Source organism: Epinephelus fuscoguttatus, linkage group LG12 (assembly GCF_011397635.1).
Source record: "Epinephelus fuscoguttatus linkage group LG12, E.fuscoguttatus.final_Chr_v1".
Taxonomy (NCBI): domain Eukaryota; kingdom Metazoa; phylum Chordata; class Actinopteri; order Perciformes; family Serranidae; genus Epinephelus; species Epinephelus fuscoguttatus.
In genome coordinates this window covers 23,144,935-23,169,695 of record NC_064763.1, presented here as the reverse complement: position 1 = coordinate 23,169,695, position 24,761 = coordinate 23,144,935, and the positions used below count along the sequence as shown (strand labels likewise).

At 40.5% G+C, this 24,761-nt stretch overlaps 3 protein-coding genes across 3 annotated transcripts in view; 2 read left to right on the top strand and 1 right to left on the bottom strand.

The window, feature by feature from the left end:
* Positions 1–10,242: 10,242 nt before the first annotated feature.
* Positions 10,243–13,869, bottom strand: supt4h1 (SPT4 homolog, DSIF elongation factor subunit). Its single transcript, XM_049592148.1, has 5 exons — positions 13,706–13,869; positions 13,238–13,344; positions 13,089–13,144; positions 10,829–10,882; positions 10,243–10,549 (listed from the first exon to the last, which is right to left on the bottom strand). Exons 1-5 carry the CDS (start codon positions 13,772–13,774, stop codon positions 10,482–10,484), a joined length of 354 nt encoding a protein of 117 aa, XP_049448105.1. The 5' UTR covers positions 13,775–13,869; the 3' UTR covers positions 10,243–10,481.
* Positions 13,870–16,749: 2,880 nt separating this feature from the next.
* hsf5 (heat shock transcription factor family member 5) lies at positions 16,750–22,470 on the top strand. Its single transcript, XM_049592144.1, has 7 exons — positions 16,750–16,899; positions 17,396–17,884; positions 19,640–19,954; positions 20,163–20,254; positions 20,590–20,964; positions 21,603–21,710; positions 21,844–22,470. The coding sequence occupies exons 2-6, from the start codon at positions 17,404–17,406 to the stop codon at positions 21,708–21,710; spliced, it is 1,371 nt and encodes a 456-aa protein (XP_049448101.1). The 5' UTR covers positions 16,750–16,899; positions 17,396–17,403; the 3' UTR covers positions 21,844–22,470.
* A 445-nt stretch (positions 22,471–22,915) lies between these two features.
* The window catches only part of LOC125898355 (E3 ubiquitin-protein ligase RNF43), a 111,453-nt gene continuing 109,607 nt past the window's right edge, over positions 22,916–24,761 (top strand). Inside the window, exon 1 of the mRNA XM_049592140.1 lies at positions 22,916–24,378. Coding sequence (XP_049448097.1) covers positions 24,157–24,378 — 222 coding nt within the window. The 5' untranslated portion in view covers positions 22,916–24,156. The remainder of the gene's footprint in view (positions 24,379–24,761) is intronic.

Genomic DNA, 24,761 nt, shown 5'->3' with positions numbered 1-24,761 from the left:
ACTCTGGTTTGGTTGAAATAAACCCTCAATTCTGTCAGTCAGATGTGAAAATATGCTGACTCTATACTCGCTTAAATTACTGTTTATTTGAATGGAGTCTGGTGGATTTGGTGATGGTGATTTCAGGGCTTTTTCTGGTTAAACAAAAAGGATCTTACTCTTTAACAAAAAGATCTATCTCTGTCGGGATCCTTTCCATAATGTTAACACACTCTTAGATTAACAATCTGAACAAGCACTTTCAGTGGACGTACATGTCACCTGCAGCGACCTTTCACCAGAAACAGGAAGAGGGTCCACGTTGAAAAATACTGAGGTTCCCCTTAAAGCTCAGTATGTGCTGGGTTCAGATTCACTCTCACACAGTTTCCCACTGAGGATCAGAGCCATAGAAAGATGTGACATGGTCCAGTTTTCTTTACCTTTATTCTCATGACATCTGTTCCTGTTTGTAGGTTAATGGCTGATAGAAAAAGACGTTCTGACATCAACACCTTTGAGAGCACAGGATGAGGAAAACAAATCCTTCAACATACAGAATGTAAATGTGTTTTGTCCACTCCACAACAAAGGCGTCATAGAAAAGACGATACTCTTATTATAGATATATTCATAAAAGATGAGGACGGCGGGTGCACCAGATAAACACCTGTGTGTCATACTGAATGTATGAGTCTTAAACAGAAGCCTACTGTGTGAGGATTCTGGGTATTCATCTGTTTGTTCATATTCAATCACTCCTGATGCTTCGGTTACAAATGAAACACGTCAGTCACATTGTTGAAAATATCCAGCATATGGTGTCTGTAAAAGCCACACATTTTTTTAGCCTCCAACCCTCCAAATCTCCTGACCCCTGCCCTGCTTTTTACTAATCCCTGCCCTCTGCAACTCACTGAGTCACCGGCCACCACTCAAGTGCTGCCGCTTCATCTGGCAGACGACCACTAGCGTCTGTGCATGTGCCAGTGTGGGGAAGTGATCCTAACTCCCCGTGTGAAGAGGACACTAAAGCTGGGCCCCTGATAGACCTTATCTGGGCCAGCAGCCATTTCCCCTCCCCGCCTGTATGCGCACTCCCGAGCTCCTCCTGGGCCGCGGCCGGGTGTCGACACCACTGAGCCACCCAGAAGCTTATTTCCCTCCCAGACCCGAGAGCTCCACAGAGGCCTGAGCTGTGCTAAACCGGCTTCTGCAGAGCACCAGGGGAAAGTAGATTTACCCGCTATCTGTACTCAGGTCAAACTTTACTTAAGTTTATCCATTTTATTTATTTATTTGACGGCTGTAGGTACTTTTCAGATTAAGATTTAGCATTAAAAAAAGTTAACAAAACAGTGTGTAGTTGGGGCTTCTTCCATGATGTCATTTAATGGAGTCCAGGCTCGTTTTTTTGTGACCTTCCTATGCATTCATTTTTGTCAAACTGTCCATACCCCACACGGACGGTCTCCTTTTTTCAGCATAAATTCAGTCAAAAGTCTGTGTCATCAATTTGTCAGTTTACTTTGGGTACTCCAGCTTCCTCCCACAGTCCGTAGGTGTGAATGTGAGTGTGAATGGTTGTCTGTCTCTATTTGTCAGCCCTGTGATAGTCTGGTGACCTGTCCAGGGTGTACCTTGCCTTTCACCCAATGTCAGCTGGGATAGGCTGACGTGATCCCCAACAGGATAAGCTGTTATGATAAACTGCGTAAAATGAGTAAATTAATATTATACACATAAACACAGCAGAAAGGTGTAACCCATCATCCATCAGTATAGGGTCTGTTAATGGCAGTAGTTGTGCGCTATAATGGATTTACAAAGTGTGAAGAGGAGGCAATCTGTGAGTGAATCCACCTTATTCCTGAGGGCACTACTGTAGAAACGATTATGTACGCAACTTCCAGTGAGATAGTGGGACTAGCAGTAAGCTAGTTAGTCCCACAGACTGTCTGTGGTTAGTCTCAGTGGCTACTCTTGGTGGCTAACCACCAACACTGGTTCTTTTCCAAAGTAATTTGCCTTCAGTTTAGCAAATACTGATTTATTTTTTAACAAATATTTAACTAATGTTAACTTAGCATTTTCTAAAATGTCTTTGCGGAGCTCTGGTAGCTGTTGCACTGTCCGTGTCTGTAACGACTAACAACCAGTCTAAGCTGAATTTGTGTCTTCAGCAACTGTGTGTTGAACATGTGACCAGAACAGAAAGAGATTGTTCCTGTTGCCATGGTTACTATTGATATGAGAAATAAAACCACAAGATTTTCACGAGATATAGCGAAAAACTATTGAATCAGAATCTGCAGAAGAGAATGACACATAGTCTGACAGGTCCGTCACTCAGCATCAGTACATAATATCCCTGTCTTTCCCCATCTGACTTCATTCTCAACCTACAGTAGAAAATAAACTCAGCAACAAACCTTGAAATATGTATTTAATGATAAGGGCTGAAAATGTGTTACTGATTTACTGTAGTTCCGTTATATCATATAAAAAAATTAATGCCAAATGTTATTTCTTTTACTATTTCATATGACTATTACTGAAGTCTGCTGCTAGATTCAGTTTCATGTTTCACTCAGAACAGTTTTTAATAAATCAGAAGTTAAAAAATGTAAATGTAAACTGCGTCATTAATGCAGATAAGCAGAGGATTAGCTGGGAAACATCACATTTATTCACTTTACATGGAGCTACAGTTAATACTGAAATATGTTAAATGTTTGCTGAATGTGTTAGTGTCTCTTAATAAGTTATCAGAGATCATAATCATCTTTAGAAGGAGCAGATGTTTACCTTAAGCCAGATCGGGACATGTTAAAGTTAACAATATTTTAACGGAGCAAGGCAAGCTAATTGCTAGCGTGCTCGGTTAAAAAGGAAAAAAAAAACCTATAAAACTAATCCTGTTTGAGCTAGATGTGTTGGTGGTGTTGGTGTGTTCCACGTTTTATTTACCAGTTGCTCTTGTAAAGAAGAATAGAGCACTATAAACAAACTGTTAGCACTGGAAATCACTGGTTTTGGTTCAACACTGGAAGTTGCACCCATAATTCACGTAAGGTATCATTGGGGCTAGGAATAAGGTGGATAAGAGTCTAGTGAATTAGTTATAAGTGAAACGTAACTTCATTGTAAATAAGAAGGATTTTATGTGGAGTAATTTGGAGTTTTGGAAGAAATTAAAGGAACAGTGTGAAAGATTTAATGGTATCTAATGGTGAACGGCTAAAATGTCTTCCACGTGTTGAGTGTGAATTTCCGACAAGATTTCCTTCAGTGTTTATTGTTCAGGAGGTTTTTATCGGGAGCCGAATTATCTGCAGAGGTCTCTTCCTCTCCAAAACAAACGGACCAGGCGTGTCATTTATAAAACAATGTGTAGGATCCGTACTCTAAATGTACGTAAGTACAAAAGCCAAAAATAGTGTGTCCCAAAAAGTATTCGACAATTTCTAAAACAAGGCTTCCACCTCACCATCAGCATCATCAATTTCCCTTCAGCAAAATGTTCGTAAGCGTGGGTCAAAGTTTCTCCCATCAAGTCTGTCTTTATAGATCGCAACTCTTGTGTGGGAAGTGGCGTATGCCTCTTTCAAGCCTCGTTTCGTGCGTAAGCAGTGTTTAAAAATGAGACCCCTGGTGACTTAAACCGGTAGAAACACAGAATAAAAACACGAAATAAAGTACTTTTGTTTGGTGAACTGTGGTGGACATGCAAAAACACAAATGTCCCTGTTTAGAGCCAGTGTTACTGTTTGTCTGTTCTGGGCTACTGTAGAAACATAGCGGTGCAACATGGTGATCTCCGTAGACGAGGACCTGCTCCCTGTGTAGATATAAACGGCTCATTCTAAGGTAACGAAAACACAATGGTTCTTATTTCGGGTGATTATACACTAAAGAAAACAGACTTATTATATCATTATCATTTCTGCCAGTAGATGCTCCTGAATCCTACACACTGGACCTTTAATTTAGAGTTAATAGGACACTATTAACACTTGAAGTTTTGTGTTTTGTAACATAAATAGACCATTTTTATTAAGTATTATTAAGGGAGAACAACTCATATTAAGATGGTTAATATTATTATTAAGATTGTTATTAATTAGGAGGTAATTGATGGAGAAGTCTTTGTGGTCCTGCAGAATAAGGCATTAAATAAGTGCTTTATAATGACTACTTAGGAGCCAATGTGCTACTAGCATACTAATAACTAATACCTAACTAATGCTAATAAGCAGCTTGTTAATAGTGGATGTGTGTATCTTAATATACCACATCCTTAAACATGTCGTGCTGCTTTCTGCTCGGTAGCTGCTCTTGAGTCTGCAAGAGACAGGAAGTTTTGTCAGCCTTATGAAACACACACACACACACACACACACACACACACACCAGTTTGAGTGCATGTGGCCTTCTGTTGATAATGTCCATCCCCCCATGTACAACACATCCCCTTTACTTCCCTATCTCCACTTTATCCCTGTCAGGCAGAGCACAATGCAACACTGAGCTGAAGAAACCTCCACTTTCTTCTCCCCCATCTTTATCAGAGGTCATTAAGGCGCCGTAACCCTCCAGTCAACACCTCATTTTCTGATCTAATACCTTCCCTTCAGCTTAAAGCCTTCACATATCCAAATAAGGTCAAAAGCCACGGTTGCGAGCACCAATGAGGCTGTGGCAGATGGGCCTGTGAGTGTGAAAGTGAAGGGCGTGCTTCTTTTTCGCTTCTTCGCTCAGAGACGGTACAGCGCTCGCTGTGCAGAGGAGAGCGCATGGGTGGAGCTGAAACTCTGCCCGCTGCGGTGGTGGTGGAAGTCTTGCAGCACTGAGGCCAGTTCTTGGTTTTGTTTTTAGTTTGCTGCTCCTGTGAAATGACTTCACCCACGTGTCTAAATAAAAGCAGCACTTCACTGTGGATTTTTTGTTTTAAATAGTAGAAAAGGAGACAAACTGAACAATAAAGTGACGTTGCAGTTGTCTTACACATGCACTCAGTTCTGCGTTGAGTTTAAACCCACATGGAGGCGTTCAGACTGACTTTGTGGTTTGCTTCTCATTTGATTATAAACCGTCTTCAACCACTGAAGGTAGATTCTCGGTGCAGAGAGTCTCTGTTCCGCTTGTGAAGGAAAGAATGAGAAATGTTCTGCACATTTGAACAACAGGGTCATTCCTGTTAATGCACCAACATCTCTGTCCCATGAATTAATTCCTCGGGTTTTCTTTAAAATGTGATCACATAAACACAGAAAAATGCACATAGAATGTATTTTTATTTTAACTTTGCTGAGCTTTTTGGCACATGTGCTCAATCTCGTCATTTTTTATTGTGTCCCTGAAGTAATTTTCCACCCTGTTAGATTGTAGTTTCTCACCTTCTAACAAAAACAAAAGACTACAAGGAGGAAGTGACAATTTTTTGGAGGGAAACTCAAAGCAGTAAAGTAGGATAAACGTAAACTTGAACTCGTCTTTTTTATGCCTCCATGCCGGTGACAGCATCCATCTATCCGTCCCGTTCTAGTGCATGCAATATCTTAAAAATTATCCATTTTTAACTGTTAAATTAAAAATTGTTTCTCAGGGCTTAGAATCCTATATGAGAGCTACAATGAACAAAATTTAAATGCAACACAGGTTTAAGTTACAGAGCCAAGACTTGTACTCAGTAGATAAATTTACGTGTTCATACGTGTTAGTGAGCGCCTCTCCTTTTCCAAGTGGCACATCAAGGTGCTCATTAAACAGCATCATTACTACACACGTGTGCTTCGGGATGGTCACAGTAAAAGGCCACTATAAAAAAAGTTTTGAGGGAACGTGCCATTGGCATGCTGACTGCAGGAATATCCACCAGAGCTGTTGCTTGTGAGCTGAATTTTCATTTCACCACCATAAGCTGTCTCCAATGTTGTTTCCATTCATTTGGCACTACATCCAACCAGCCACACAACCGCAGACCACATGTAACTACACCAGCTCAGGACGTCCACAACCAGGACCTCCGAGGTCTGACAGCAGTTTGTCATCGTAACCGACTTGAGTAGGCAGCTGCTCAGCCTTGATGGCATCTGGCAGTTTGGAGAAGTTATATCTTTACAGATGAATCTTGGTTTACACTGTACTGGGCAAATGGCAGACGGCGTGTATGGCGTTAAGCAGGTGAGCAGTTTTGGTTATGGGCTGGACTATCGTAAACTACGGACAAATATTTTATCGATGGGAGTTTGAACGCACAGAGATACTGTGACACGACCCTGAGGCCCATTGTCATGACCTCATGTCGCCCCATGTTGCAAGGATCTGTACACAACTCCCGGAAGCTGAAAACATCCCTGTTCTTGCATGGCCTGCGCCAAACATGTCACCCACTGAGCACGTTCGGGATTCTCTGGATCAGCGTGTACGACAGTGTGTTCCAATTCCTGCCAATATCCAGCATTTTCACACAGCCGTGAAGAGGAGCGGGCTGACACTCCACAGGCCACAACGACTCTGTGAAAGAGATGTGTCACACTGCGTGAGGCAAATGGTATCACACCAGATACTGGCTGATTCTCTGGAGCATATGTGACACGAGTTTGAATCAACCTGCAACAACTTTAACCTGTGAAAACTGGCGGCAAAAATGAAAGTGTTGCGTTTAAATTTTTGTTTATTGTAGTTTCCTAAAAACTCATTGATCTGATCTTTGTCAGAACTTTATCTGCAGTGAAGCATCACTGTTTACAGTGACTGAGTCTCTGATCTGTTCATGCAGATAACTACTGAAAACTTAAAAGGAGTGTTTCCACTGAAGAGTCCTGACACACTGTGAACAACCTGCTTCGAGAGGAAACGTAGTTTCGGCCTTCAAAGGGACCATGGGACAAATGTACATGTTCCACTTCTGCACATCCTGCAGTATGAGACACCTCATGAAGTCAGTGTTGTTGTAGGAGGAGGCAGAATTATTCAGCATGTCACTTAGCCGCAGTATATTTGAATGTTTCATCGCAGAGATGCCTTATATAAGATATACTGATTACATCATCATTAAAAATAGATGCATTAAAGGGTGAGGTAGGCATTTTCCAGCCTGGAACATTTCTCCATGTTTTTGTGTCTAAGTGACTAATGGGAACAAGAGTTTTTAAAACTGGTCCAGTAATTAGCCAGAATGCTGCAGCTGGCAGCGGCAGAACCAGCCCAAGAGCACTCCGTCATTTTACGTCTACTAAAATTGCGTATTTTTGCACCTGACAGGCTCAGATTATTATAAATGTCTGACAACATTATGGGAAGGATCCCTACAGAGATAGACCCCTTTGTTGAAGAGTAAGATCCTTTATGTTTAACCAGAAACAGCCCCATAATTGCCATTGCCAAACCCACCAGACTCCATTTAAATAAACAGTAATTTAAGCGTGTATAGAATCAGCATATTTTCACATCTAACTGGGTGAATTAAGGGTTTATTTCAACCAAACCAGAGTTGGTGATTGTTGGGACAGTGGAAAGACAAACCAAGATGTTTGGAGTCTGGTGGGTTTCACACTGGCGTCTTCTGGGCTGTTTGAAGTTGAACAAAAAGATCTTACTCTTCAATGAAAAGGTCTGTCTCTGTAGGGATCCTTTTCATAACGTTGTCAGACAATTAAAATAGCAATATAAGCCTGTCAGTGGCAAAAACAAGCACTTTCAGTGGACGTAAAATGAAGCCTGCAGCCTGTGTCGTCGCTGCCATGTGGAACAGTTAAAAAATTGTTGTTCCCATTAGTCACTTAGACACAAATCCATGGGAAAATATAGTCTAGGTTGAAAAACACCCTGATATATTAACATTTATTTACTTACTTATCTTGCTTATTATAGTAAAAAATAAGTCAATTTTAGGTCACGGCAGATGTTGCACATCATTTCACGTCTTTCTCGTATCTCTCCCTCCAAGAACCATTGTAGTAGTGTGCAGAAGAAAGTGAGAAATGTCCCTGCACACATGAAACTGGAACAACTTTCCTGTATGTCACATTACAGATATATGCTGTTTTCACTTCATGTTATTTTACTGGATTTAAATGCCCTGCTGGGAATATATATGTGCTTCTTTTTTTTGGTGTTAAGGCACAAGGCAGAGCTTTCTTGTGTATCTGTGCTCCATATCCTCTGTAACTAAATATCAGCACCAGGTGCCTGTGCAACGACGCCCTCATCTATTAAGTCCACAGCAAGAGTTAACTGTGCTCACTGCCACAGAATAAAAGCATCCTCTCTGTTTGTGACCTCGATCCATCAGGTTACAGTGACACCAGACAATGCCCAGACCCTCCGGCAATAAACAGTAACATCAGCTCCAGCTGAACAGAGTACCTGATACACACACAGCAGAGCAGGTTGACAACCTACAAAGCTCAGGTGTCACATTATTGCACAGTGAAGCAGCAGCAGCAGCAGCAGCAGTGACACAAACTGGAAAACACTTTACTGGAGAAACTGTTTAAGACAGAGATTGGAGCTACACGACTAATGGTTTGACTGATAGTTCCCCCTGCTGGTAATGTTTGGTACTGTGTGTAAATCCAGCCCTCAGTGGAAAGCACCATCTTGTGACCCAAATAAAAAAGTGCAGGGATGTTTCATAAAAGTGAAATGACAGAACTGTTCAGTTCCTCCTCTCTGGTGTTGATTTCTCTGTGAATATGATGAATACTGATGAGTCAATGATATGAACATGAATAGAATATAATACTCTTCGGCTGTGCTAGAGGCTCAGTAAAGCAGTACAGCAGGGCTTTGAGCTGAATGTTAGTGTCAGCATGCTAACATGTCATTGCTCATAATGATCATGCTGATGTTTAGCAGGAAATGTTGACCATAGTCACAGTCTTGCTTTAAGTAATATTGTAGCCTTAGTTTTATGTTTTAATAGTGGGTTTCTACATTATTTTTATCCCTGGTGTTGATTTAATTTTATTCATTTGACTTTTTTTTTTTTTTTTTTTTAAAATATTGTTTTAGTTTTTGTCATTTTTATTTTTGCAAAAAATGTTCATTTTTTAATTTCTATTTTTTGTTTCAATATGAAGAACTTTGGGTTGTAGGTTTTAAATTTTAATCATGAGAATTTTACATTATTTTTTATCCCTGGTGTTCATTTTATTTTATTTACTTGACCTTTTTTTGCATTTTATCGTTTTATTTTTTGTCATTTTTATTCTTGCAATTTTTTTTATTGTTTTTCAGTGTGAAGAACTTTGGGTTGCATGTAATCACGATATTTTTACATTACATTTTATTTCTGATGTTTGTTTTATTCGTTTGACTTTTTTTTTTTTTTTTTACATTTTATTTGTTTGACTTTTTACATTTTGTTTTGTTTTTTGCATTTTTTTTCAAATTCTTTTTATTTTTTGTTTCTATGTGAAAAACATGAGATTTTTGCATTATTATTATCCCTGATGTTTATTTTATTCATTTGACTTTTATTCATTTTTAACATGTTTTATGTAATTTTTATTTCTTGCAAAATTTTATTTTTTATTCCTTTTATTTTTTTGTTTTTATGTGAAGAACTTTGGGCTGCATGTTTGTATGAAAAGTGCTATAGAGTTGCTAGCTTTCGCTAAGTAGCACAGGGTGTCTGCAGGTCCCTTAAAACTCTTAAAATGTCTTATAATCAATAATATAAATATTAAGCCTTGAGTCATTCATCTTAATTTTGAAATTGTGAAGATTTAATTGACAATTTTATTTATAAAATTATATAAAAACATTTTATTTCTTTCTCAAAATGAGTCAGGCTCTTCTGTGTGAAAGTCCATGTTTCTGATGTTACAAATCTTTTAACTTTATACTTGCACACACCTGTTGGTAAAATATAGATTAACCTGACTCACTCTAATAACCATATTCCTACATAAAGCCTACCTCTGCACTGGACCTTGTATACTAACCTTTATACTTACCTGTAACACTTATAATCAGAAAAATTTGATTTGTCTCACTGTGCTTCTTTTCCAAGAGCTGACTGATCTCTCTCCATACACTAATCTGTTGTACTGTGGAAATTAGTTTGATTAATGTGCACGTGATTTGTACACTATGGACTCTCGACAGGCTTGTTTTGTTTGTTAGTTCTTTCTGGGAATAGAGGGAGCTACTTTAAGGGTCATTCTCTGATACCAACTGTATCATCTTTAGCACTGCTTTGAGACTCACTGCGAGTGCTTGCTTAGAAAAAGAAGACTGGGTGAGACTTCCTATAAAAACAGACCTTTATTTTCTCAATCATTCAAAGAAATAAAAAATACCCACAGTTCCTCTTCCCTATAAGCACTCATGCAAATATCTCTAATCATGACAACAAACAGAAATTGAACAGTTGAAGGGCAGCTCCGTAAGACATCACAGACACGATCAAATTTAGTCCCACTGGTGTTTCTTGTTCCTGGAGTTCACCGCTCTGCAGTGGTGAATCAGACCGCTGGAAGCAGTAAGGCTCATGTCTTCACTGCTGTGTCTCTGGATTTGTAGATCACTCCTCTGCTTTTCAGCTCTCTCACCACACCTTCATTGAAAAACAGAAAATGGTTAGTAACATAAACAGCAGGAGAGACGATGCGAAACTACAGATGAAAAATAGCCACTTGGCTAATTCTAGCTTTTTTTTTTTTTTTTTAACCATGTGTATTTAATCATTTTTACTGTCCCCTTTTTTTTTTTTTTAAAAAAAACAACCCATTTAACTAATAAGAAAGGAATCCCAGACTAGACAAAGCCAAACACAAGGTTTTTAAGTGCGTGTGATTTGCGACATATTGAAGCAGTGCAGTTAGAAAAGTGGTACCTGGAGGTAATCTGCCGGTCACTGACACTGCGTATACACCAGGCTTGAAGTTGCCTGGAGGACAAGAAAATATACACAAATGTTATTATTCACAAAGTTATTCAAACTGAAAATGACATGAACCAGTATTTTAAAAAGTGTTTGCACAAGGATGTGATAAAGATTGTTGTCAAGAGCATTTATGTTGACTAATTACTACGTGTAAAGTACATCGGCTCCTTATTGACATCATACTAAGTAATAAACCCACACAGAGTTATCCGCGGGGTCCCTGTCTGTCTCTTAGCTTGTTTAAACCTCCACTGCTCCCTCATGCTCAAAACTACATTAATGTAGCTTTTAAAGTTCCAGTGTTTAGGATATAGGGGGATACATTGGCAGAAATGGAGTATAATATAATAAGTATGTTTCCTTTAGTGTATAATAACTTAAAATGAGAATGTGTGTTTTTATTAGCTTAGAATGAGCCGTTTATATCTACATAGGGAGCAGGTCCCCGTCCACTGAGATCACCATGTTGCATCGCGATGTTTCTACAGTAGCACTGAGCAGATAAACCAATCACTGGCCACCATAGTAAACAGCCCCTCCACGCATGCAGCGTCAGACAAAGAAATTTTTTTTGTTTAACATGAAACGGCTTCATTCAGTGTTTTTACCCCATCTACTTCATTTGTTCTGAAGAAGAGGAGACCTCTGAGGATAGTTCAGCCCCCAGTAAAAACTTCCTGGACATGAGGGGTCTCGTTTGGAAAACAGCACGTAGCGTACGTACTAAAAATGTATGGAGAACAGTCAGGCTTCCACCTCACCAATCTGCATCGCAAATTTCCCAAAAATGTTTGTAAGCATGTGTCAAAGTTTCTCCCACCAAGTCTGGTTGGTTTTTTTTAGATCACAACTTTTACATGGGAAGTGGCGTACACCTCTTTTAGGCCTTGTTTTGAGCATACTTAGACTTAGATCCTCCCGTTCCTACTGGAACATCGGGCAACGAGTCCCTTCAACTTGCTCCGGTCCCTGGCGACCCTCCTTGCATCATGCCAGCTGACACCCATCTCGCTTAGGTCATCCTTGAACGTCTGTGTCCAAGTCTTCTTTGGCCTCCCTCTCTTCCTCTTGCCGCCCTCAAGCACCCAGTCCATTGCCACACTTGCTGGTCTCTCTCTTGGCAGTCGGAGTACATGTCCAGCCATTCTTCTTCTCCTGTCAGAGACCCCTACCCTTCTCATCACCTCATCGTTGGTGATGTGGTCTCGCCATGAGATCCTCAAGAGGGTTCTGAGGCATCGTCAGTGGAAGACATCCATGTTGGAATGATCACTGACACATACAGGCGTAGCTTGATGGCGGTAGTGACAGCTTTGGACGATCATATGTTGCGGAGCCGTTGAAACACTCCTGCACCTTTGCCAAATCTTGTTCGTCTTTCTCCACATCTCCTGTACTCAAGATTTTATTGCCAAAGTATGTGAAGTTCTCAACGTACTCAATGTCATACTTGCTAGGGTTGGGTACCGAAACTCTGTACTTTTTATACTTGGTACTGATTCACGTCGGTACTTCCATGTACCGATTCACTTAAAATGAATCGGTGCCAAATTTCGGTAACTGAGGTGGAGGCGGAGCAAGAGCGCATGACTCGCACCTCAGACTCAGCCAAAATGGCGACCAAAAAAATGTGCAGAAAAAAGTTAACGTGTAGCACTGTTCCTAAATGGTCTCAATAAAATGTTGAAACTGAGAAGTTCAGACTTTAAAGAGTACCGAAATAAGGTACCGTTTGGTACCGGTACCGAATTGGTTCAATTATGAACGGTACCCAACCCTAATACTCGCCTAGAGTGAGTGGAGGGTGGGTTGTTTTGAGCATACGCAATGTCTATAAATGAGACCCCTAGAGTTTAAGTTATCAGGGTTGAAACATGAGCACACATGGTGCGAGGCCCGCGGGCCATCTGCAACAAACCAAACAGCGTCAGAGACACTGATTTTCTTCAAATGGAACTGCTTCATTCTGTGTTTTAATCACTTTTAATCACCTTATCCGTTTGTTCTGGAGAGGGAGAGACCTCTGCGGATAATCCAGCTCCCAGTAAAAAACCTCCTGAACAATGTACACTGAAAGAACTCTAAATAAGACAAGTTTCAGCTGATTTCAATATGCAGTCCTCACTGCTAGAAGCCTGCCGTGCCTGCCACTAGATCTCCCAAAATCTTACACACTGTTCCTTTAACACAGACATACATTGAAACTTACCTATCCTCTGCCATTTAGCCACCCAGCTGTCCTCAGGGCTCATCATAGCTATCACTCTGTGGACACACAGACATTGGTAAACATTAAGAAGGCAGTTCAACAGATATGAAAGTTACCTGTGACAGGTTTTTAAAATAATCAATGCTTACCCGTCAAATGAGGAACTTGTGCATTCATAAACCATCTCTCGGTTTCCTTTCATCTGAAGGTACGACTCACAGTTGTCACATCCGTCGTATTCAAACTGGTCAATGGTCTGAAAGAGAGGAGACGAAGAGTAAAGAAGAATGAATACGGAAATGTAAAGTAAGCCACTTTTAACCTTTCTAACAAGGGTTAGCTCGTCAAATGTGTGTTAGCATTTTGAGTTTAGCCAAGCAAACGGGGCTTGTTAGAAGACGACCAAACTGATCAAATGCCTCATTATAAACAAGTACAGCGGGGTTCACTCGGTCTTTAAGTGTTATACGGTAAATAAGCACCGGTATGGAAGCGTTACTTAAACGTTTTTAAGCTTTTTTTTTAAGACACAACACAAGAAACACAGCGCAGTAACGATGCTAAATGTTAGCATAGAAGCTAACTGAGCGTTTCTTCCTCGCTGTGTCGCAGTTTACCTTCACAAGAGAACAAAGAAGACAAGCCCGAAGATGGCGGAGGTCTTTAGGGACCGTTTCCAACGCCATTGTGTTAAACTCCGACAAAAATACCAATGTTAATACTGAAATACCAAGCTGCTAAATATTTTGAATGTTCCAGTCGCTGGAAAATGACGTCTCTGGCTGTGAGGACCCAGTGAAAGGACCAGCGCACAGGGGTCCTTGTTATACGCCTGAACAAAAATGTTCAAATCTCCGTCATATAAAACAATTATTTCAGTCATAGGGATTATACTTGCATTTATTTATTCACTTTGTATATATAAAAATTGTATATCTATTTCGCTTTGTCAAGAAACTTGTCTTGAGTAAACCATGATTGTTATTTTATGACTAGTACACAGACCTTATATTTTATACGTATTGATAGTCATTGGTTCTTTTTTAATTATTTATTTATATAAATATGTATTTATTTAAAGGCCTACGCCATTTTTCCACAAGCTTGTGTCCATTCCTTACCTTTATACGTTCAGTTTTGTTGTCCTTGCTATGTCTATTTCTATGTATGTACATGAGAGCAATGAAAAACAAACAAATAAATTCCTTACATGTGTACACTCCTGATCCTGATATGGTCATACATGTACATCAAAACATTTTTTCTTGGGCTATGTTACATATTTGTGTTATACATAGGTTCTGATGCTGTATTTGCATTTATGACACTACATTGGACCCACGTGCGTCATGCCATACATTGCCACCCACTGGCCAGGTGTTGTTAGTGCAATACAAATCTCAAAACCAAGACAGCCAATGGTGTGCAAGAAATGTGCAGCTCAAGAATATCTTGCCATTCCTTTTATCATAGGAGACCCTTTGGGTAAATTACATTTGGTAACACAGAGTAACACCTAAGGAGCAGTTGTTAAAATTTCCAATTATATTGGCAAATTATTCATCTGTCCACTAAAATGGACATCATGCATCACGGGTGTATTTCAACTACAAATAAAACTATACCCTCCTGAGGCCCTTTGTACTCGTAAAAGGACATCACATTCTGGGTTTACTTGACCTTAGACTTAAGTCTACATAACTCAGACCTGTTGTCCTCACTCGTGGACACATATTATTCCATCTAGCGGTAGTAAGAGCACAATACACTAATCCCTGTAATAACAATATGGCAGCCTTCTCTGCTGTATTGGCCTGCAGCTGACACAAAAGTGGACAACGTGCAGAACTTGTTTATTTATGATTAATAATGTTTGTGATTTTAATATGGCAACGAATTTAACCAATTTTAGCAAAAGTAACAAGTTGTTACACTACACATTGGGACATTATTGTTGTCCTGTTTGAGGACTTTGGGACTTAATTACTGTTGCGTTTTAGGACATTAGGAGTTAATTATCATTGATAATGGTTAGTTTTTTATACTTATTGGGTCCTACTGATCCCAAATGGCTTGGAGAAATTAAAAGACTTTTTTGGTTGTAAATCAATGGATTTCTGATACTAGAATGTATTTTACAGTTTTTGTAACAGGAACAATATTTGTAAATATATATATATATATATATATTTTAGAAAATGTTCATGCTCAAAAGTTATATAGCCTTTAGGAATGAGCTGGATGTGGAAGGGAGGCGCCAGAGGGAGGAGTAAACAAAAAAGAGTGGCGAAGCTGAGGAGTCAGACACAAGTTTAAACGTTTTTGCATTGCAATACACAGTATTAGATTATCTTAAAGGCGCTGTATGTAAGAATGTGGCCAAAACGGTTACTGCACTGAAATTCAAAATACTGCCGTGAGTCGTGTCCGCCCCCCTGCCCTACAGATTCGAGGCTGCTGGACAAGGGCACGCTGGAGACTGATTTGTTTGCCCACGGGCGGCTGCCGTGGCAATGCTGTGTACTGGGACACTGCTAATGCTGCTGTAGCTCAGTCGTAACTGTAACTGATGCTGAGACTCTACTGACTGTGTGACTGGTAGACGGCGGTGGGTGGCGCAACAGGCCAAAACACAAATTGAAAATGTAAACACGATTTGCAGACTGCAAAACATTTTTTTAGATGCACATATTCTGGTGGTACTGTTGTTGTCGGTGAGATCAGTATGTTATATGAACATTATTCCTTAGTCTCTGTGACATATTAGGATGATTTTACGACTATTTGCTTTAGATTTCTTACATATAGCTCCTTTAAAATATGTGAACACGCTAGTTTAACCTTTTGAGGCCTGGAGCAACATTACTTTTCTTATGCTGCTTTCAGACGCCTCAGTATTAAAGCCTTTAACCCTGAGCAAATTGGTGCAATTTCTTTCAAAAACATGGGTAAAAAAGGCAGTGAGCAACTTAGTAAGAAATGTTCCACAAATTGCAAAAAATAACTAGATTTAGAAAATTATTTTTAAAAGGCTAGGGAATAAATATATTTATAATTATCATTATTTTATGTTTAAATTTTGTTACAGAATTATTCGATTTTTTTCACTTTTCCAGCAGATTATTTCCTTGTTTGTTTTAAAGTTTCATTTTTTGTTTTTTAAATAATATTCTCGTTTAAAATGTTATCTTTTTACTTATATCTTGTCGGGTTTTTGGGGGGTTATTTCTTCTTTTGTTGTTCATTAACTTCTTCCCATATTTTTTGAAAGACACCAAGCCAACGTGCTCAGGTTTCAAAGGGTTTACAGCATTTAAAATATATTTTTGTAGTCTCACATGATATATATCAATTTTCTCATTGGTTTATATTTTTCAGTCAAAATTTACATGGATGCTGTCCATCTGAGTGGAAATGTGAAAAACTTCTTCCAAACTGCATGTTTAAATAAACATTTTTTTCATGCCTAAAGACAAATAAAAACACTGACAAAGTAATAATTCATGCATGAAATGGCTAAATTGTAGCAGTGGACTTGAATAGTTTTCCCACCACAGATTTGTCCTAAGAGACACACACGTCATTGAGAGTTATTACAGCAATATTTGGAAAGCAATTCCTTGCCGTTAAAAATTAAACAAAAAATAGAATAAAATAAAGACACACAAACCTGCTGCAGAAGGCCATAAAGTGTCCTCTCTAGCAGAAGGCCGTTACAGAGTCCTGACAGTTGGTATCAGATGAAACGTTTAGAAACTCCAACAGCTCCAACGGCTCTGAGAACAGCAGAGAGACATCTTTGATGATCCAGGTAAGACTTCAGATACCTTCTTTCTTCCGCGTGTAGAATGACTCAAAAAATATGCAAAGCTAGCATTATATCGAAATAATTTTATGCAACTTTAGCGCAGACTACTTTACTTAACTCAAAATAGCTTCAAATACAGCAGCTAACTGGTGAGCTAATGTCAACGTTAGCCTAACAAGCTAATGCTAGCTAACGTAACGTTAGAAGTTAGCGTTAGCATTTTCAGCTTTTGTGTCTTGGGCACAACTAACAATTTACAGTATTTTTTTGGAAGCTAACACTATCCCTGCGTTATATTGGGTTAACTTCGCATGAGTTTTCAATTTGTTACATTTTGTAACTAAGTTTATTGGTATAAGTGCAGTCTATCTTAGTTCTAACTGGTGCTAAAGGTGGATTAGCATTAGCTTACTAACTGATGACGGTTGGTGTGATATTAAGATGAGGGGGCGCGCTGTGTTCACCAGCTTTACCTCAGTTTTTACTTCTAACTTTACAGATAAAAACATGGATATTGGTGGAAGTTTACTCCCTAGTTGCGTCAACCCCAGTAACTTCCCTGCCAAACTCTGGCGTTTGGTGAACAACCCGCTGAATGAAGCCATCTTCTGGGACAAATACGGACAATTGGTCGTCATTGATCAGGATCTCTTCGAGAGACAGGTCCTGTGTCCGTCCACCGTCTCCTCGGACAGCGCCGACGCTTTCAAGACGACCAACTTCTCCAGCTTTGTCCGCCAGCTCAATCTGTACGGCTTCAGGAAAGCGGAAGCAGCTGATACAGGCGCCGGGGGCCATTCACTGTTTCATCATTTTTACAACCCAAACTTCAAGCGAGACCGCCCTGAACTTGTTGCAAGCCTGAGGAGACTCACTGCCGACTACAAGGCCAAGGTGCAAGCGGGTGTGGTCGTGCCGAGGCAGCCGGCGAGCCGACCCCCGCGATACAGCTCCGGTGATGAAGGGCAAGATCAAAAGAGGAAACGAGGTAAGTGTCACTGCATGACTTTGAGTGTGGAGGTAGCTGTGGATAGCAGAAACCCACTGTATTGGTCACACAAGTTTCCCTATAGTGCTATAGTGAATAATACTGTAAAATAAAACTACTTCTTAAACCTTTAAAAGGTTAGAATGGGTCATCCCAATGTTTACAGGGTCCCATGGTTTCAACATGTTGACCCAGGGAAATATACATTACTGAGAGCATAAAACCAATTGGAGGGTCTTGTTAATGTGTCATATTAAAGGTCCAGTGTGTAGGATTTAGGGCGATATATTAGCAGGAATGGAATATAATATAATATAATAAGTATGTTTTCTTGAGGGGGGATAATCATCTGAAAATAAGAATCATTGTGTTTTCTTTACCTTAGAATGAGTCATTTATATTTACATAGGGAGCAGGTCCCTGAAATGAAATGTTTCTACAGTAGCCCAGAATGGACAAACCAGACACTGGCTCCAGATAGGGCCATTCACATGTTCACGTTGGCCACTTTAGTTGGCAGCCCCTCTGTGGCGAGTGTCAGAGAAACACTGATTTTTAACGTGAAAGTGTTTTTAGCGGTTTATCACCTGGTCTGTCTATTTTGGAGAGGGAGAGACCTCTGCAGATAATTTGGCTCCTGAACATCTCGATCTGAAGTTCTCATACATGAAAAGTGAGCAGGCCCCTCATCAGGAGGTAAAAGGGTACAGATGACCCAAGTGGCCCATGTAAAGGTCTATGGTTGACCCTTAAATGGGATTAAGTACAATTTACTCACTGACTTATATCAATGACAACACAAGTATGTATTTACATTATACGGAAATGTACTTTCAACATTAAAACACAAGTCAGCGTGCCATCTGATACTCCTACCTCCCACAGCTATTGTGAAATGGCCGGATGAGTGATGCGCAGAACTCACAAGTGCTGGTGATGTAAATGTGAGGCGGACTGCAGCCTGACTTAAGTCAGATTGCCTCAGTAAATATCAGGGACTACTAAAGGAAAAGCCAGGGTACAGAGAGAACAAGAAAATGAAAGGAAAAGAGAGGCGATGGCCAAATATCTGGCAAAAAAACATGTGAGGAATCCCCAGGTATGACGGGCGAAGCTGATGGTGAGAAGTGAGAGACTAATTTTTAGCTAATGACATCTGCTGTGGCATTCTCAGTTTTAAAACTATAGTGAAGACACGGGTATCATATTAAACTAGAGGACCTAATGCACCCACAGGTACCAACCATGTTAAGCTATCTTGTCAGAAAAAGGGCTAAATAACACTTCAAATTTACAATAAATTTTGGCTAGGGAAAAGGGATAATTTCTATTTTTCAAAATGGTGTGAGCCACCTGGCCCGTTTGTTTTGGGGACCAGGAAACGTCTGCGGATAACTCAGCTCCCAGTAAAAACCTCCTGAGCAGTGAACACTGGAGGAATTCTAACCTGGAGGAGTTTCAGATGGTGCTATCTGCAGTCCTCACCAAAATCTTACACACTGGACCTTTAAAAGTGTGTGAAGCTGAGGAACATAGGACCATGGGAATGTAGATGCACTACCTCTTTAAACTTTTCAAGGACCATAAAGAGTCCACAAACCTGTAAAGGTCATTATGAATTCTAAATGCTTTGCCCCTTTTCATCTGAACCAAACTTCTAATTGCAATTTTATTTCCACGATCCAGTTCTTTACATTTCAATAACAGCTGTCTAACAGGTTGTTGTCATGGTCTGCTTTTTCTCTGTTTCTGCAGGCAGTTCTTCACTGCTTAGCCCCAAACATCAGGAGTCAACTCCTCGTTACCATCCAAATAAAGCTCAGGTCATGACAGCGTACAATGGAACCCCAATCCCACCACAGTTCCCGACAAAGGGTCTTGGTGCAGCTTTTGGGCCTTCTGTCTTTGCGACAGACAAAGGGATGCTAGCGTCTTTAAGCCACCGCTCCACTGCAGGACCCTCAAGCCCCAGTGCTGTGCACTTTCAGCAGAGTTTACTGGGCCGTCCATACCATGCAAATCCAAATTTCACCACTTATACTGGTCATCAGCCTGGCTTCTGTTCCCCATGTGAGTATGACAGTTGACATACATAATTTTACCCACATTGTGCATGAGTAGTAAAAACACTTTAGCTATAACGTACTTGTAATATACCAAAATGTAGTAATCTGTGTTGAATAAATAGTCTTTATTAATTCTCAGTGAAAGAATGTAGGTTTCAACTCCGAACCATGCATTTCATAATCTAAAATATTTTCTTTTGCCCTTTTGGAAGTTTGCCAGTCTTACCATCCGAGCCTTTTGGCATCACCCATGGCAGGAAGTGGGCTTCAGACAGGGCTGTTCTCTCCCCACAGTTATTACCAGGTAAGTAAATAGGAATGTGATGACTTTGTGTTACATAATCAATGATGAATCTGTGATTGGTCAAGAAAAAAGAGGAGGGCTGCAACTAATAATTATTTTCACTGTAGCTTAGTATTTTAATTAATTGATTAGTTATTTGGTCTTTAAAATGTCAGATCAGATTTTAAAGTTGTTTTTTTAATAGAAAATTACTCAAACTAATTAATCGATTATCACATTTGTTGATTTAATAGTTGAAAACGAACCGCTTAAAATATTAATCGCTGCAGCTCTAAAGATGAGTGTTTTAAACAGGGACTTTGTCTAAAGCATATCTTTTTATTTCACTGTTTTAGGCTAGCTATCCTTGCAATGTGATGTGTCATGGGGACAACAACCAGGACTCAAAGCAACACCAGGATGAGAAAAAATGTGACATTAACTTGGACGCAGTTTTCCAGATTGCAGATGAGGTGATGCAGACCCTGCCCAGTAACAGCCTGGTTGGAGCTGTGACCCCCGTGAAGCCAGGCGCTGCAATAGTGCCGTCCTCCAACACCTCTAGCACCATGCTGCATGACAGCTCTGCCAGCACTGTGAAAGATGAACCTTTAAGTCCTTGGCCCATCATAACAGCTGTGGCGGGCAATGTTGATTTGATGACATACAAACAGGAGGAGGAGTCTGTGGTTTCAGTACCAGAGCAGATGCCTGAAGATGCGATAAATGAGGTAAGCCTCTACATTGCAGATCTTCTGAAGGCATTTAGCTTTATTTTTTCTGAAGAGTGAGGTCTGAGTGGTGTGTTGTTCCCTGTTGTAGCATAGACATTCTTTTCTCTATATTTTTCATCAATATATTTTATAATAGGCACGGTGGTGCAGTGGTTAGCATTGTCACCTCACAGCAAGAGGGTTCCTGGTTTGAACCCTAGGGTGGAGGAGCCCTTCTGTGCCGAGTTTGCATGTTCTCCCTGTGTCAGTGTGGGGTTTTCTCCAGGTACTCCGGCTTCCTCCCACAGTCCAAAGACATGCAGGTTAATTGGTGACTTGGCCATAGGTGTGAATGTGAGTGGTTGTATGTCTCTCTGTGTTAGCCGTGTGATAGTATGGTGACCTGTCTAGGGTGTACCGCGCCTCTGGCCCAGTGTCAGCTGGAATAGGCTCCAGCCCGCACACGACCCCTAATAGGATAAGCAGTAATGAATGAATGTGTTATGATATATATATATATATATATATATATATATATATATATATATATATATTATAATTGATTCCTAGATATTTTGGTATACTTACTAGAGAATGTGTCACAGTGTAGCAGAACAGCACATTATTTGCTGTGGTGTTCTCTGTGCCCTCGTAAGGCTACCAGCGATGATGCAACGAACACTGAGGATGTATGTGTCGAGGTTTGCGACACTCTGAGGGATACCAGTCAGTCCAGATGCACAGGAAGTACACCAAGTCTTTAGGTAAGACATTAGTGAAAATTCAGGGGACACATTTAGAAACTAGTCACAGGAAAGGCATTTAAATTTTGAATGTATGTTTGCAAGTCATCACTGAAACAAGTTCACTGACAGTTGATTATATTTCTCGTTGTAGATCTCAGCTTGTTGATTTGATTGACGTGTGGCAGGGATTCGTGATTCACGTCAGGATGTGATCTTAATTTCTCACTGCAGCCAGATTTTATTCTCCACGTTACTGATTCTTTGTTGTGTAAAAGTTTGTTGATGTGATCTAAGTTTAATCTTAAGTATTTTTTGTTGTTGCAAAAGTAGGTATATGTTGTATATCTTTGTGTATTTCCAGTAGAATTACTTGTACCATGGTACATTTTTAAAATTGTAAAGCAAGGTTTTATCTCTACATTTTTAACACAGTAGTATTTAAAATATTTGACCACTTTGTGATGTTTTTAAAGAATTGTAATTTTAAGTGTGATTTATATAGATTTGCTGCAGTAGGGCCAACTCAGCTTCTCCCCATTTTTCACCTGCAGTCTGTTTTTAATAGCATAGCTGGTAGCATCCGTCATAGCAAGTTGTAACAAACTGCTGTAATGAGCTGAAAATATTGAATAGATGTATGAAAATATATAAATTAATTTAATCCACGAGTGACTGTTTGCATTGTGATGGTGACCAAGTGGTGGGTGCATTTCCCCACCTTTTTATTTTTCACTTCAAAGGTGCAGCAGTTTTAAACTTGTAACCGAGATGTTTTTAAAGGGACCTGTATTAAATTAATAATTAAAGTGAGAAATATTTATGATGATTCAGCTGAATGGGTTGTTGTGCATGTGTATTTCATTATCACTGCAGCTGTGTGCTGAAGGTGTCTGTAGGCTTTTGAACAGTAGAGGGAGCCACTTACTCGTTTGTGATCAGCACTGCTGCTCCGCCCTCAGCCTCCAATGTGGCCTTGGGGTGCTCCTCGGAAGCTCCTGTGATGTTATAGCTTTAACTATTTTTGTAGCGTCACCATAATAACTAAAAGTACCTATAAAGTTTGGTAACACTGTTTCTTCTCAGGCTTAACAAAGCAGGTGACAAAAAGCCACCCTTCTCTAAAGATATCTGGTCGTTCATGTGCGTCGTTTCTATAAAAAGTGTAATCTCTGACAGCACGTGAACGCAGCAGGACAGTGAGCAGGTAGAGAGTGTCAATGAGATCCCAGGGGAGCGAGAGACAGTCCGGGAGGTAGACTTTTGGGACGGTGTCATGACTGTACACGGCGTCTCTCCTCTTTATTAACTTTCAATGGAGCCCACGAGGAGTTTGGACCACTTTTATGTCGTACTTTTTGTGGTGTTTCTGCTCCGTGGCCGCTGATGAGTTTGATCATTTCCCTCGGTGTTCTCAGGAGGATCGTATCTAATTTCTTACAGTGCAGCGGAGCCACTGAACTCAGGGGAATGCCTGTGTGTGATTGTGTGTGTGTGAGAGTGTGTCTGTTTTTTTTTTTTTATACAACCAGTTGGTTTAAATGAAGACCGACTGTAGAGAATAGGTTGATGGGTCTGTTACAGAAGTCGCTGTGGTTTCGGACTCAGTATAATTACCACGTTGTAAGTGAAGTAAGGCAACGGTCCATTTGCTTTGGTTAATAATTAGATAGAGCGGCGTGCTGTATTTAACTTCTTCGAGGATTATTTTTCGCAACATTGGTTGTAAAAATATTACCCAACTTCTTTTTTTGGCACTGCTCTATCTGTCAACATGCCTTATAAGTTTCCGGCGGCAACCTGTAACCCAGCCTTTGAAGTTCAAGTCGTCGCTCGTGCGTTTTTTGTGGATTTATCCAGAAAATGTGGCGCCCGCAGGATGTGCTTTCTTCTGACGCTTGTTTGTTTGCTCGCAAAATGTGATTGTAAGCTCCAGTGACTGGTGCACACTGTGATATTAATAGTAGTTTGGATACGGATGAAGATTGATACACTGTTGTCAGGACGTGCCCGTGTGGGAGAGGATACAGCAGCTCGACTGTAACGCCGACACGTTACAAATGAGGACATTTGTTGTGCACACTAACACAACACAGAGTGTCTTCACGGTGCCATGCCACCCACATTAATGACACTGGATAAAAGTTCATTTAAGCTCACTGCTGTGTGTCGGGAGATATCAGCTCTCTGCAGCGCTTTGTCCCATGTGGGCACTGAGTGATACGCGTTTCTGTACAGTTTGAATATTAACTCTGGTGCTGAATGGAAGTTTTGGGACATTCACGCATGAGTTATGATGGCAGTGCTCCAGCTTTAAAAGTTTAAGCAGTATAGTCGTCGAGGCTGAAAGAAGAAGTGGGACGTATACATTACACATATCAATATTTCCTCCGTTTGTCTATCCGCGGTGCTTGCCTGCTTTGAAGTCCACCATGTGCGGCCGGGCACCGCCGCTACAGCCGAGGCCATGACCGTCCCCCAGCGGCGCCTGGCCGGGCTCTGGCCGTGGCTGCTCATGGCGGCCCTGCAGGTGGTGCTGGGCCAGCCGGGCCTGGAGTCGGAGCGGCCGGCCTTGCGAGCGGTCATCAAGGTGGCACTGCTGAACCACGAGCCAACGGGGAAGCTCATCACTCTGGAAGGGGTGTTCGTGGGAGGAAGCGCCGGCTACGCAGAGGGAAAACTAATGCAGGTAAGGAGTCATTAAAGAGCATTTACATGATGTTGTATGTTATTCTCACTTACCATTTACCTTCAAACCTATAAAGGTGAACTCACTGAGGAGTGCGTGTGGGCACCTGTTGTCAGAGTTTCTATGGGCTCTAATGCCTTGCTCAAATACAGTTAATAAATGTAGATGAGTGGGAATAATTGGTCCTCAATCATGGGCGGATTATGAGAATATGGGTCCCAGGGCACAGACATTCACAAGGCCCCCCCACCTCTACTGCACAGTTGCACAGACACACAGACTTTGTGGTGGTTTTGCATCTCTTTGTAGTCGCAATGCATCTTTTCATGGGTTTGTTTCTCGTGGTCATTTTCAGTGTGTTCCCAGTTGGTACATGCTAACTT

Coding starts and splice junctions, on each gene's coding strand:
- supt4h1 (XM_049592148.1), bottom strand. CDS start 13,774: ATGGCGTTGGAAACGGTCCCTAAAGACCTCCGCCATCTTCGGGCTTGT. Junction 13,345..13,705: donor TTCTTTGTTCTCTTGTGAAG/GTAAACTGCGAC, acceptor CCTCTCTTTCAG/ACCATTGACCAGTTTGAATA. Junction 10,550..10,828: donor GACCGGCAGATTACCTCCAG/GTACCACTTTTC, acceptor TTTTCAATGAAG/GTGTGGTGAGAGAGCTGAAA.
- hsf5 (XM_049592144.1), top strand. CDS start 17,404: ATGGATATTGGTGGAAGTTTACTCCCTAGTTGCGTCAACCCCAGTAAC. Junction 19,955..20,162: donor GCCTGGCTTCTGTTCCCCAT/GTGAGTATGACA, acceptor CCCTTTTGGAAG/TTTGCCAGTCTTACCATCCG. Junction 20,255..20,589: donor CTCCCCACAGTTATTACCAG/GTAAGTAAATAG, acceptor TCACTGTTTTAG/GCTAGCTATCCTTGCAATGT.